At 37.4% G+C, this 12065-nt stretch overlaps 2 protein-coding genes across 2 annotated transcripts in view; both read right to left on the bottom strand.

Moving 5' to 3' along the window:
* LOC103131988 (perforin-1-like) overlaps positions 1-6684 on the bottom strand; it is a 9323-nt gene extending 2639 nt beyond the window's left edge. Inside the window, exons 1-7 of the mRNA XM_016667079.1 lie at positions 6681-6684; positions 6233-6363; positions 4178-4203; positions 2381-2426; positions 2102-2247; positions 1885-2023; positions 1716-1796 (exon numbers count right to left, since the gene is read on the bottom strand). Of these exons, the coding sequence (XP_016522565.1) occupies positions 1716-1796; positions 1885-2023; positions 2102-2247; positions 2381-2426; positions 4178-4203; positions 6233-6363; positions 6681-6684 (573 nt within the window). The remainder of the gene's footprint in view (positions 1-1715; positions 1797-1884; positions 2024-2101; positions 2248-2380; positions 2427-4177; positions 4204-6232; positions 6364-6680) is intronic.
* Positions 6685-9853: 3169 nt separating this feature from the next.
* On the bottom strand, positions 9854-12059 carry LOC107834986 (perforin-1-like). Its single transcript, XM_016667077.1, has 3 exons — positions 11615-12059; positions 11438-11531; positions 9854-10324 (listed from the first exon to the last, which is right to left on the bottom strand). The coding sequence occupies exons 1-3, from the start codon at positions 11902-11904 to the stop codon at positions 10100-10102; spliced, it is 609 nt and encodes a 202-aa protein (XP_016522563.1). The 5' UTR covers positions 11905-12059; the 3' UTR covers positions 9854-10099.
* Between the last annotated feature and the right edge of the window lie 6 nt (positions 12060-12065).

Raw genomic sequence — 12065 nt, 5'->3', positions numbered from 1 at the left:
TCCAGAGCCTTAAGGAACTCCGGGCGGATCTCCTCCATCCCCAGGGCCCTGCCACCGAGGATCTTCTCAACCACCTCGCTGACCTCGTCCCCAGAGAATGGGGAGCCTGACTCAGAGTTCCCAAGCTCAGCTTCCTCAATGGAAGGCATGTTGGTGGGATTGAGGAGATCTTCCAAGTACTCTGCCCACTGGCCCACAGCATCCCGAGTTGAGGTCAGCAGCACACCATCCCCACTATAAACAGTGTTGGTGCTGCACTGCTTCCCCCTCCTGAGATGCCGAATGGTGGACCAGAATCGCCTCGAAGTCATGTGGAAGTCTTTCTCCATGGCCTCTCCAAACTCCTCCCACACCCGAGTTTTTGCCTCAGCAACCACCCAAGCCCACATGCTGGTACGCATGCTGGTACGCATCAGCTGCTTCTGGAGTCCCACAGTGTCAAAAAGGCCTGATAGGACTCCTTCTTTAGCCTGACAGCATTCCTCCACCAACGGGTTCGAGGGTTGCCGCAGCGACAGGCACCAACAACCTGATAAGTCGCCTCAACAATGGAGGCCCGGAACATGGTCCACTCAGACTGAATGTGCCACTCCTCCTCCGGAACGTGTTCAAAGTTCTGCCAGTTAAAGCCCTGCCTCTGAGGGGACTCTGCCAGACGTACCCAGCAGACCCTGACAACACATTTGGGCCTAACAGGTCTGACGGTAATCCTCCCCCACCACCGGAGCCACCGCCAGGTAGTGGTCAGTGGACAGCTCCGCACCTCTCTTCACCCGAGTGTACAAGAGATGCTGCCACAGATCCGATGATACGATGACAAAATCGATCATCAAACTGCGGCCTAGGGTGTCCTGGTGCCAAGTGCACGTATGGACACCCTTATGCCTGAACATGGTGTTCGTGATGGACAAGATGAGCACAGAAGTCCAACAACAGAACACCGCTCGAGTTCTGATCAGGGGAGCCGTTCCTCCCAACCACGCCCCTCCAGGTCTCACTGTCATTGACCACATGAGCGTTGCAGTCCTCCAGTAGAACAAGGGAGTCTCCAGGAGGGGCACTCCTGGAGACCCCCCTCTAAGGACTCCAAGAGTCCCAGTTTTTATTTTTATTTTATTTTAAAATGATAAGCGATTTATTGTTTGCCCTGTCCCAGTGAAAGCGACATTTTTGATGTCTCTGTGGACCGCCTGTGTAAATGTCCCAGTCCAATAATCAAATGCACCAATAAGATCAGCAAGCGCCTTGATTTATAACACGCGTACTATGCACAATCGTTTAATACGAGTGAAATTTCTGGTCATAAATTAATAAGCAGCTGTTTCAGATTTGTGCCTTGCTGTTTTAATTAAGCAAAATAACACAAAACACAACTATATAATCACCGTTAGCTTTTAATTGGGATATTTTGTAATTAGCAGACAGACATTATAGCGGAGAAAGGTTTGAAGGCTGCTGAGAAACCTAAGAGCGCCGGGAGGGGACAGAGGGAGAGAGACGGCTGGAGGGGTGCAGGCTCCATCACACAGCATGAACAGTTCAGAAACAATAAGAAATGAGAGAAAAAAGCAATCTATAAACAGATGAACTCACGTTTCAAACTGCTTATTGATAGCTATTTTGACGCAAAATTTACCAGTACGTAGTACCAAACCATACCGGCTTACTTTCAACCCTTGGCGTTATCACATGTTTTGTTTTGTACTTTTTGTTACCTCATTTGAGGTTAACCCATTCATGGAGGACAAACAGCTTCGTGAAGATATCAGTCGTCTCAGTCGCCCTCCAAGATTAACCTAAAACAGGTATAAAGTTGTTTAAAATGATTTTCTGCAGAAAAATGTCTGTAACTAATTCACAATGTCTGTGTGTGAAAGTTCTCACCTTTCTGAAGTAGTGTGTGCCATAGATGTCTATCAGCTTTGTATACTCATTCTTAGTGGAGGAGTTGTAGTGAGGTGGAAGGAGGTCTAACTGCTTTTTGAATTTAAAGCTTAAGGAAGGTGTGTTTGATAATATGAAACTAGACACCAAGACAAAATTAGACAATTATGTCAATAACCATGACCTGTCAGAACCCAATAAAAAATTTCCATCCTACCCATAATGGCTGCAGGTGACACTGTGTATGCTGAAAGTGTAGCGATCCTCTTTGGTCCTTTGTGAAGCGAATTTGTAGGCTTTGGAGCCGGTTCCTCCCACATCTAACTTGCCAGACTCTGGACCTTTTGGAAAATCCAAGCCAACCTGATGAAATACAGACAACACATGTAGAATATAGGGTGTTAAATAAGAAGCCATATTTTTGTTATCACTATGCCACTCACTTACTTCAGTTCTAACTGAATTTGAAAATATTCTGAAATGTTCAGTTTCTTACCAACCAATCATTGGTATCTTGGGATGTGTAAGACTCAACCAGAGAGCTGTTGGCACATTTTAAAGGACGTAATTATTATTAAACATCTACACAGTTCATTTTTCATTAGGTAATAAAGTGTTCTAGCTTAGTGAAATTGTGGATTTAACTATTGTTATTTTAATACCTAAGCCTTATTAGGCAGGTATTTATAAGCTACAGTTATATTCAATAAATTAGAAAATGCTTCCATATTTGGCTCGGTTTTCAGATTAAAAGTACTTTTAAAATAACAACCTCTGAGCCGGTGTTAAGCACACTTTTCATTAAACCTGTACTTCTGTATTATGAAACATTTTTTATTGGTTTTGCTGTGTTATTCCAATTTTCAATGTTAGGTTTGCATTACTTGTAAGTTCAAAATCCTCATAATTAACAGAAATAAAGGCTTTAAAAAATAATATGTGTGTAATTATTCTATATAATGTTTCATTTAGTGATAAAACTGCTGAAACAAATGGACCTTTCAATAATATTCTAATTTAGTGAATGGGTCTGTATTTGCCTATTTTTTCCCTTGGTAATTTTAATCAAAATTTCTATTTTGTTCATAATTTTCCTAATTAATTATTTATAGTTATTCACAGTCCAACTGATACTCATTGTTGCAAGATGGTCTTTGATCACATGTCCCTTTCTGTGTGTGAATATGTTTGTGTGTGTGTGTGTGTGTTTTAGGACTTCTCACCTTGTAAGTCCCCATAAGAAGTGCTGTCTTTGACTAAGTTTAGGACTAAGGAGTGACTTGAATTTAGGTTGGGTTTAGGGTCAGAGTCAGGTTTTTATATGCACAGACTAAAGATGTTAAGTTGTCTTGCTGCAACAGACAAAGTGAAATGGACATGATGTGTGAACTATGCAACCAACCCCTCTCTCCAAACACAGAAATGGAGCAGTGGTTCTTAAGATCCAAGGTATTTAAAATTTGCCACAGTTTCAACAGGTTGGCTATCAAGAGAAACTGGAGCCACTTTAAGATCTTGTTTACATAATTTAATTAGCTCCACATTCTTAAGAGAATGAAAAATTTATATTAAATAATAAAGACTTTGCCGTATTCTGATTTAGTAATGTAATTATATGAGTTGTGTTACCATTAACCTTGAACTGTGAGTTTCAACTTGATACTGGAATTTAAACCAAATGATCATTTCACAATATACAAGAAAAAAACGGCCTTCACCTAATTAAAAAACACATATTTCTGTATTATTTTCACTCACCTTATCAAATTAAAGTAACCATGTATTTTTATACTAGAATAATTAAAACTCTTCTTTCAACTTGATTAGAACAAAAGTTATGATTTGCTAATGAGTTTAATAAAGATCACAATAAATTCTGCTCAAAACCTTTTAGCAGAGAACAACAACTTTTTAAAATGAACATTTGCCTTAATAATACATCAGAGTCAGATCAATGTAACACACGTCCATCTCAGGATACAAAAATATGCCTCTAAGCATTCTGGGAAATAGTTCCCATTCCTGTGTTTTATTTCCTTTTAGTGTTTTTAGTGCTAATATATAAACTGTAGTTTATTCAATTCTCTCGGGTTTGACAAAATTAATAAAATGCTAACAGACTTACTGCTGTAAATTTATCTTTCACGAACTCACACATTTAGGTTAAAAATCTATAACTAAATTTATATAGTTTTAGATTTTTAAAACATTTAAAACTAGACTAGTTTTAAATGTAGAAGTTAGTGGACACACCTAAATGTGGCCCAAATGTTTTACAGTATATTAGGCTGACCTGCTCTGCAGAACAGGGTCAGTGCTCTGCAGGNAATGTAAACAAGGGCAGCAGTACACGAACAGGGTGCAGTGTGTTGGTGAAGAAGAAATTTTCCATATTGTGGGGCCAACCTAACACAAGTTATAACGGCCAGACCTCCTGTTTAAAAAGAAGCCGAAGTTTGATACCTAATAGATATGAGGTTATTTTCCTTCAAGATACATTTACCTAACTAGAATTAATAAATGCATGCTAGAATAAATTCAATGTACATTATGCAGCAAAGGAAATTAGAAGATCGGACATATATCCATTATAGAACTGATAGGTTCTGGATGGGTGTAAGACAGTAAAACACACCACCGCACCATCAAAAGTTAATAAAGACATCAAAACACATGAATTGATTGATAGCAGTGAAGATTTAGAATTTATTCAAACACCTGCACAAAACCAAATGCCTAATATGTTAATTTCAAATAAATATGGATGTTCTGAAAAAAGAAGGTTGTTGCTGTTGCATCAGAATTTCCCCCATTGTGAGATAATAAAACATTATATGCTATTCTATTATTGTAAAATAGCTACATTTCAGTTCTCTAATTACACAGGTATGAATTATTAATTGAAGAAGACATAAAAATAAACAATAAACCTGAAGAAAACGATAGTGATATTTTATCCAAGGCTGTATGTCCGTATCGGTCTAGAACCCAAAATACAAAGCATGTTTGTTCATTTCTACTTTATACATCCTTCTATCCACTCACTATTCATCTGCCTGGAGAATCTTCAATGTAAGAAAGTTAGAAAATGTGTCCAAAACCTGTAACCTTAATTAGTGATAAATAAGACTGAGTTTAAACTTTTAATTCTCAGTGACCAAAATGTGAAGACATGAAGGTTTGATTAAAACTAGAACCAGTCAGATTAGAAGGAACACAACTTTATTTGTCCTCAGTATAACTTGAACATTTGACGTATCATAATTAAACATATTGAGAAGTAAAAAACAACAGATTAATGCAATTCAACTCTGTTAGAACATCAGCCACATTTTTTAATTAGATATGTTCAGTGGTGAGGAGTAACGAATTACAAGTACTTCATTACTGTACCTAAGTACAATTTTCATGTATCTGTACTTTACTTAAGTAGATTTAATAATGAATGCTTTCTACTTTTACTCCACTACATTTTACAGTAAGTATCTGTACTTTCTACTTCAATACATTTCTACAAAACTGTTGCGTTACTCGTTACATCCAAGTCGCATTGCACTTTTTTTTCCCGTTAAAATGTGAAGTTCAGGGACTTAAGGTGGCGCCGTAAAATCCAAGCAATAACGTGACTTACGTGTCTGTTGTCACCCATCGCCTCCACCTTTACTCGCACGCGGAGCTCCAGACATGCGCAGTGGTTTCCTCTGAGTGGGAGAAGATGTCTGTCTAATCGTCAGTAATATAATAGAGCTGCATAAATCATAAGATATGGCAACATGTAAAATTAGCAGCGCTTCGCTTTCACATATGGTGGGGACTTCGTCCAACTTTTAGCGTCACTTGGAAGGAAAGCTTAAAGAAAGGTAAGCTCCGTGGACGTGATGCTAGCAAAGCTAGCCACACAGAGACATGTTGCATCTGCGATGAAAAAAAGGTGTCACTCATGCGCTGAATTATTGTGTGGAGGTGTTGAATGAGGTGTTGCGAATTTGGGACAAAGCTGTGACCAAAGTCTGCTTTGATATGACATTCAGGAACAATCTGATTCTTCTGGACGGATCTTTACTAAGGTTGAGAGGACTGAAGCCTCACTGAGAGCCGTTCTTTGTTCTTGTNACTCCAGTCCACAACAGAAGATGGAAGCTTAAAATGAAGAAAAATCACGTTATTGTTAATCCCTCAAGTCAGATGTGCAGCTGTTTATTTATGCATTTTTAATTACTTTTTGGAGTATATGGTTTTGAAGAGGGTTGCTGCAGAGTTTACAGGTTTTGCTGGGGCTCAGGTAAGTCTTCACATCAATCACATCAGCTTTTCTCTCCAGTCTGACTATATCAAAACCTTGTCCCACCAGGTTGTGGCCTGGTACAAAAGGAGCAACATGATAGTCTCCTTGGGTCCCAATCCGACAGGACAGAACAGAGGAGTGAACAAGGAGGACGCTTAGGAGAAGAAGAGCTGAAGTTGAATCGGGCAGCATCGCTGTAGACAGAAGCAAAAAGATAGAGAAAAAAATTAATTAAACTGTTTTTTTACATAGTGCATGGCATTTTCCTTATTTGTATGACTTATTTATACAACATCAAGAAAGTTAGCTAACACTTTATTTGAAGTGGTGTGCATAAGACTGACATGACACAACACATGTTACCTGATATTAACCAATTAATTATCAAAATTTAGTAATATAATAAAACACGAAGACACATAACATTTTAAATTTCGATAATAAACAACTATTATGACATTTTTATGACAGTTGGTGATTCTTGTCCATCCATGTTGTGATTATTACATACCCATGTACTAAATACATCTAAATATGTACATTTATTCTTAGTGAAGTTCACAGTTAAGGTTACAAAAAGCATCATGAAGACCAAAGGAAAAAAAAAATCCATAAAGTTTGAAGGAGAGTTAAGTTGAAACACAAAATCTCAAACTTGAGACAAATCATGGAGCCAATTACTGAAGCCATTTACCACTGTTAAGACAATCAAACCTGTTACCAGTGAAGCTCATACAACCATAAAACCTAATGAAGAGATCAAAAATGATGAGAAACTTCCACCAGGAAATAATGCACTCAAAGTTGTCACACCTGCATCTCTTATAGCAACAGCAGCACAAATTCAGTTTTTCTTAAGAAAAGTCTTGCCCACCCAAACACCTTTAAAACCCACCCCAATTGGAAAACTAATCACTAAACCAACAACTTTCATTAAAGTTGTTTTTTTCATTAAACTTTTATTACAACATCAGAAGATCTTGACAAAAATACAATTACCAAAAATGAGCAAATTGTGACGCCTGAGACAGCAGGGCCATGCAGAGACCACTAAAGAGGCAGGTGCTCAAAAATAAAAAGGGGGGCACATCTAATCGCATTTTAGGACAGAATATTAAAGCCACACAGCTTTCAGAGTTTAATAAACAATGATAAATAATACAATTTTGAGCTATACAATCAAAGCTAAGGAAAATCTCTATATAAAGTATACAACTATGCATATGTAAGATATTTTATTAGTAATTTCTTTCTGCAGATCTATTTTGTTATGAGAAAGTATTGCCATATTCAAACCTGCAATTTAGCAAGGTATGTAAATCAGAGCTAGACCACCAGACATATTTTGTCTTTACAGAATTACACTATTAACAATGTAAACAAGGGCAGCAGTACACGAACAGGGTGCAGTGTGTTGGTGAAGAAGAAATTTTCCATATTGTGGGGCCAACCTAACACAAGTTATAACGGCCAGACCTCCTGTTTAAAAAGAAGCCGAAGTTTGATACCTAATACATATGAGGTTATTTTCCTTCAAGATACATTTACCTAACGCAAGAATAAATGCAATGTACATTATGCAGCAAAGGAAATTAGAAGATCGGACATATATCCATTATAGGACTGACAGGTTTTGGATGGGTGTACGACAGTAAAACACACCACCGCACCATCAAAAGTTAATAAAGTCATCAAAACACATGAATTGATTGATAGCAGTGAAGATTTAGAATTTATTCAAACACCTGCACAAAACCAAATGCTTAATATGTCAATTTCAAATAAATATGGATGTTCTGAAAAAGAAGGTTGTTGCTGTTGCATCATCCCTGAAATTATGATGCATAGAATCACATAGTCTAAACTATGTTCCAGAGAGAAAACACAATAATACACAATAAAAACATGCTTTATCTGTGGCATTGTTTATTAAAATGGCATGTTTCTGATGTACTAAAATTAAATACGATCGATTAAATACGATCTTAATGATATTAGTGATTAGGTAATGCATTCAGCAAGTACCTTTACTTTTAATACTTAAGTATTTTTAAAAGCCAGTACTTTTTTACTTTTACTTAAGTAAAATGTTAATGTGGTACTTTTACTTTTACTTGAGTACATTTTTGTCTGTGTATTTGTACTTTTACTTAAGTACATNTTTTTTTTTTTTTTTTTTTTTTTTTTGAGGGATGGCAGGAGAGCTCTGCGTATTGTGGCACAGAGATGAAAGCAAAACAGAATAAAGAAGAGTTTGAATTGTTACTGGTGAAATTTATTTCAGCTCCAAGTATTTAATATCTAGGTGTTTTTATAGGAATGTGGATCTTTCAGATCAATTTGAGAAGCAATTTTGACATGTAAAACTTAATTTTATTGTGTCATGTAGCGCAGGGTGCTGGTCTTGGTCTTAACTTGGTCTCGGGATCAGTGGTCTTGACTTGGCTACAACACTGCTCCGTTGCTCCTTGGTTGCATGTCCTCCCCTGCCCACTCTTTCAGTTGGATTTCTTTCAAAATAAAAGCCACCAGTAGCAAAAAAGTGAAGTTCATGCTATGTTAGGAGACAAGATGTTTCCATCCCTGAAATTATGATGCATAGAATCACATAGTCTAAACTATGTTCCAGAGAGAAAACACAATAATACACAATAAAAACACAATAAAAACATGTTTTATCTGTGGCATTGTTTATTAAAATGGCATGTTTCTGATGTACTAAAATTAAATACGATCGATTAAATACGATCTTAATGATATTATTGATTAGGTTATGCATTCAGCAAGTACCTTTACTTTTAATACTTAAGTATTTTTAAAAGCCAGTACTTTTTTTTACTTTTACTTAAAATGTTAATGTTGTACTTTTACTTTTACTTAAGTACATTTTTTGAGTACTTTCTCCACCACTGGAAATGTTTCATCAGCACATTGAACTCATATGATTCCTGCACCCAAAAGGGTGAAGGTCTCTGGACATCCTGAAGGTAAACACCAAGGACAGTCAGGAAGACGGACACTGATGAGACATCCTACAACTGAGATGCAGCACGAACAACCACGATGTTCTGCAGGAGCAGTTTACCAACAGTGAAAACACACTGGAATATATTATGAAGGAATTCTGACATTTTTAAGTAATTTGCAACACCCTGACTAACATTAGCTTATGTATATTTTGCACTATTACAAGTTTCATAGCAGTTTAATACAAAAATCATTGTTAGCTCGTCTGAGCCATCTGCTTTCCTCCCGCAGCAAGATGGAGATAAGCTGTCCTCATCAGAAAAATCAGGTTATAAAAAAGTAGCTCAGCTCTCTCTTCTTCTTTTGTATCAGACAAACAACTCGGATTAGGTTGCAAGCACAGCATATGGCACATGGAGGCGGCGCGCTCTACCAACCCACCACCAGGAAGCGGCACCCTGCTGTGGGCCGGTGGAAAAGTCACTCCGAAATAGAGCCGAGCTGAGCCGAGCCGGGCTGCTGAAGTAGAGCCGGTGGAAAAGGGACATATGTCCCCTGGTTCTCCGCTTTGCTGCATACAGAAGGTCTTGACCAAATAGTTTTGTGACACGTCCTGTAACGTAACTACATCTCTCTCTCTTTTATAGTGACACATATAAGACATAATTCATACAATTGATACAAGATTTGTCAAAAATATGCAAAGTCAACAAATTGTAGCAATTTAAAAAAATTTATTGTCATTAAAGGGAACACAATTTCTGGTTGCATATATTAAAGCATAGTTATTTCTTGTGATTAAATGTTACACAGAATCTTGAATTTTTTTTCATTGTATGATAAATACACATTTAGCTAGGTCTTTAACAAAATTAAACTATTAAGAATAAATTGTGAGTTTCAACCAGATTTAGTGATTTAATGTTATGTGATGAAATGAAATGCTTTTATTCCCACAACCCACTAATCTTCTGTCTTTAAGGGAGATGGTTTATAATCGATGCATTTTTCTCCAGTCAGATGTGGGTCACAGGTCATCGTGTATTTAACCATAACGTTTCCATACGGTGATGAGCACGTGAAAGTGTAACTGCCAGGCTTCAGGTATGTCACGCAGTGTATGAGAAGGTCGTCATATTTCGAGTCCTGATCCCAAACCTCAATCTTCATTTGCAGGCTTGTGTCAACCTTCATAAGAAAATTTGAATGGAGGATCATTCAGATGCGTATTTTCTCATTCAAAGTCAAATTATTTAGTGATATAGAAAATAAAACTGTTTTCCGTGCATCTCAAAAGTTGATAAATGCAGAGTAAAGTTAGCCAAAACACAACGGCACAAGATATGAAATACATCAGCCAGTATTTTACATCTGGCTGATGTATTTCACATCACAATATGAGTGGTTTACACATATATTGTGTATTCAAATATTTTCTGCTTTTACTTTTATTTGTACTCGACCATAAACACCATGAAATGTGCATGGTCTATTCAAGTAAAACCAAATACTTTTTCATTCAGGTGCTGACCCAGTATCCCAAAACATAAAGAGTCTGCAGCCTGGCTTGGATCTAGAAATGGAGTTGATTGTCCATTCCCCAAGTTCAGAATATGCAGTTTATCTGCATTACATATCATTTTATACTTTGATTTGTCTTATTTGATTTGATTTATTTATTTCAAACAGGTTTTTAAAAACAAAAAATAAACAATCTGTAGGACAATTGGACAAAAAGTTTTTACTTTGACATTGAAGGTTCATTTTGTACATTTGCTGTTTGGAAAGCCAAGTTTTTGTGCTCATGATTTACTTGAAAAAGCAATGAGAGGGTCAGCACTTCCTGTCTCAACAACAGGTTAAGCAGAGCAGTGAGTGTGGGAGTCGCATGTCCACAGACACCCAGGTTGGTTCTGAGAACCGAAACAAGAACGAGTCGGGCCTAAAGGGAGGTGCTCTTTTCTTGTCATTGTGGCTGCTGGTTCATGTGAGCAACAAGTTCAAGGACAAATTAGTTCATGATTTAAAATGTAACATCATCTAGTTGCAATGGAAACTACAATGGATTTCTGATATCAAATGATATTTGATCCATTATGAAATGTTTGAAAAGAATAAATTAGCTTTCTTTCAAGACTAATGCATAAAAACTCAATTATCCTCACTTGTTATTTGAATGTCTATTTTTGCAAAAATAGATGCTGTTATTAACTTTATAAATTCTTCTGCATCAGCAGAGTAAATGGATCAGTTTGTCTATTGTTGAGCTTTTTCAGCTAATCTGTGATAATGTTTACTGACCTTGCCCAAATTAAACTCAGCGTTCCACTTCGGATCATCGGATTGAATCATTCGGGTCTTGCGTTGTATGGAGCCATAGTGCAGCTTAGCATAGCTGTGAACAAAAGAGGAGCCATATAAAAGGTGTGCTCATCAGGTTCCATTAGATCTTTGTTTTTTACCTTTGCATCAACCCACCTGTCAGTTACTCCAACGACATCTCCGTATAGCGTCCAGGCTTGAACAATGGTCACTGATAGAGTTCCCCTTGAGGCGTGCAGAGGGCAGCAGTTAGAGGCCACATTAGGAATTTTGCCCTCACAGTGTGGCTCTTCGGGTGATTTCTTCAAAGCATTGTCCTTCAAATACTGCTCAATAGCAGCTTTCACTGCTGCCTTTAGGAGCTCATTTGGCATGAGATGACAGAGAGATCGAAGGGAGTACGAAACAACATCTGGATGTTCTTTCAGGCTCTTTTGCCAGTTCATGAAGCCTATGGAATCATTTTGGAAAATTGAAAACTTCCCCAACCAACCATTTCCTCCTGAAACCTCTGTGAAGTGTTGGTGGAGACCAGAGCTGAAGTTAGTGGCAACATCCTGGTTTTTTAGGACACTAATGCAAGAATTCGGGACACTAGAGAGATTCA

This window comes from Poecilia formosa, unplaced genomic scaffold, assembly GCF_000485575.1.
Source record: "Poecilia formosa unplaced genomic scaffold, Poecilia_formosa-5.1.2 Scaffold893, whole genome shotgun sequence".
In the NCBI taxonomy this organism is placed as follows: Eukaryota; Metazoa; Chordata; class Actinopteri; order Cyprinodontiformes; family Poeciliidae; genus Poecilia; species Poecilia formosa.
Note: the sequence above shows the minus strand (reverse complement) of the source record. Positions and strands in the feature narration are given on the sequence as shown.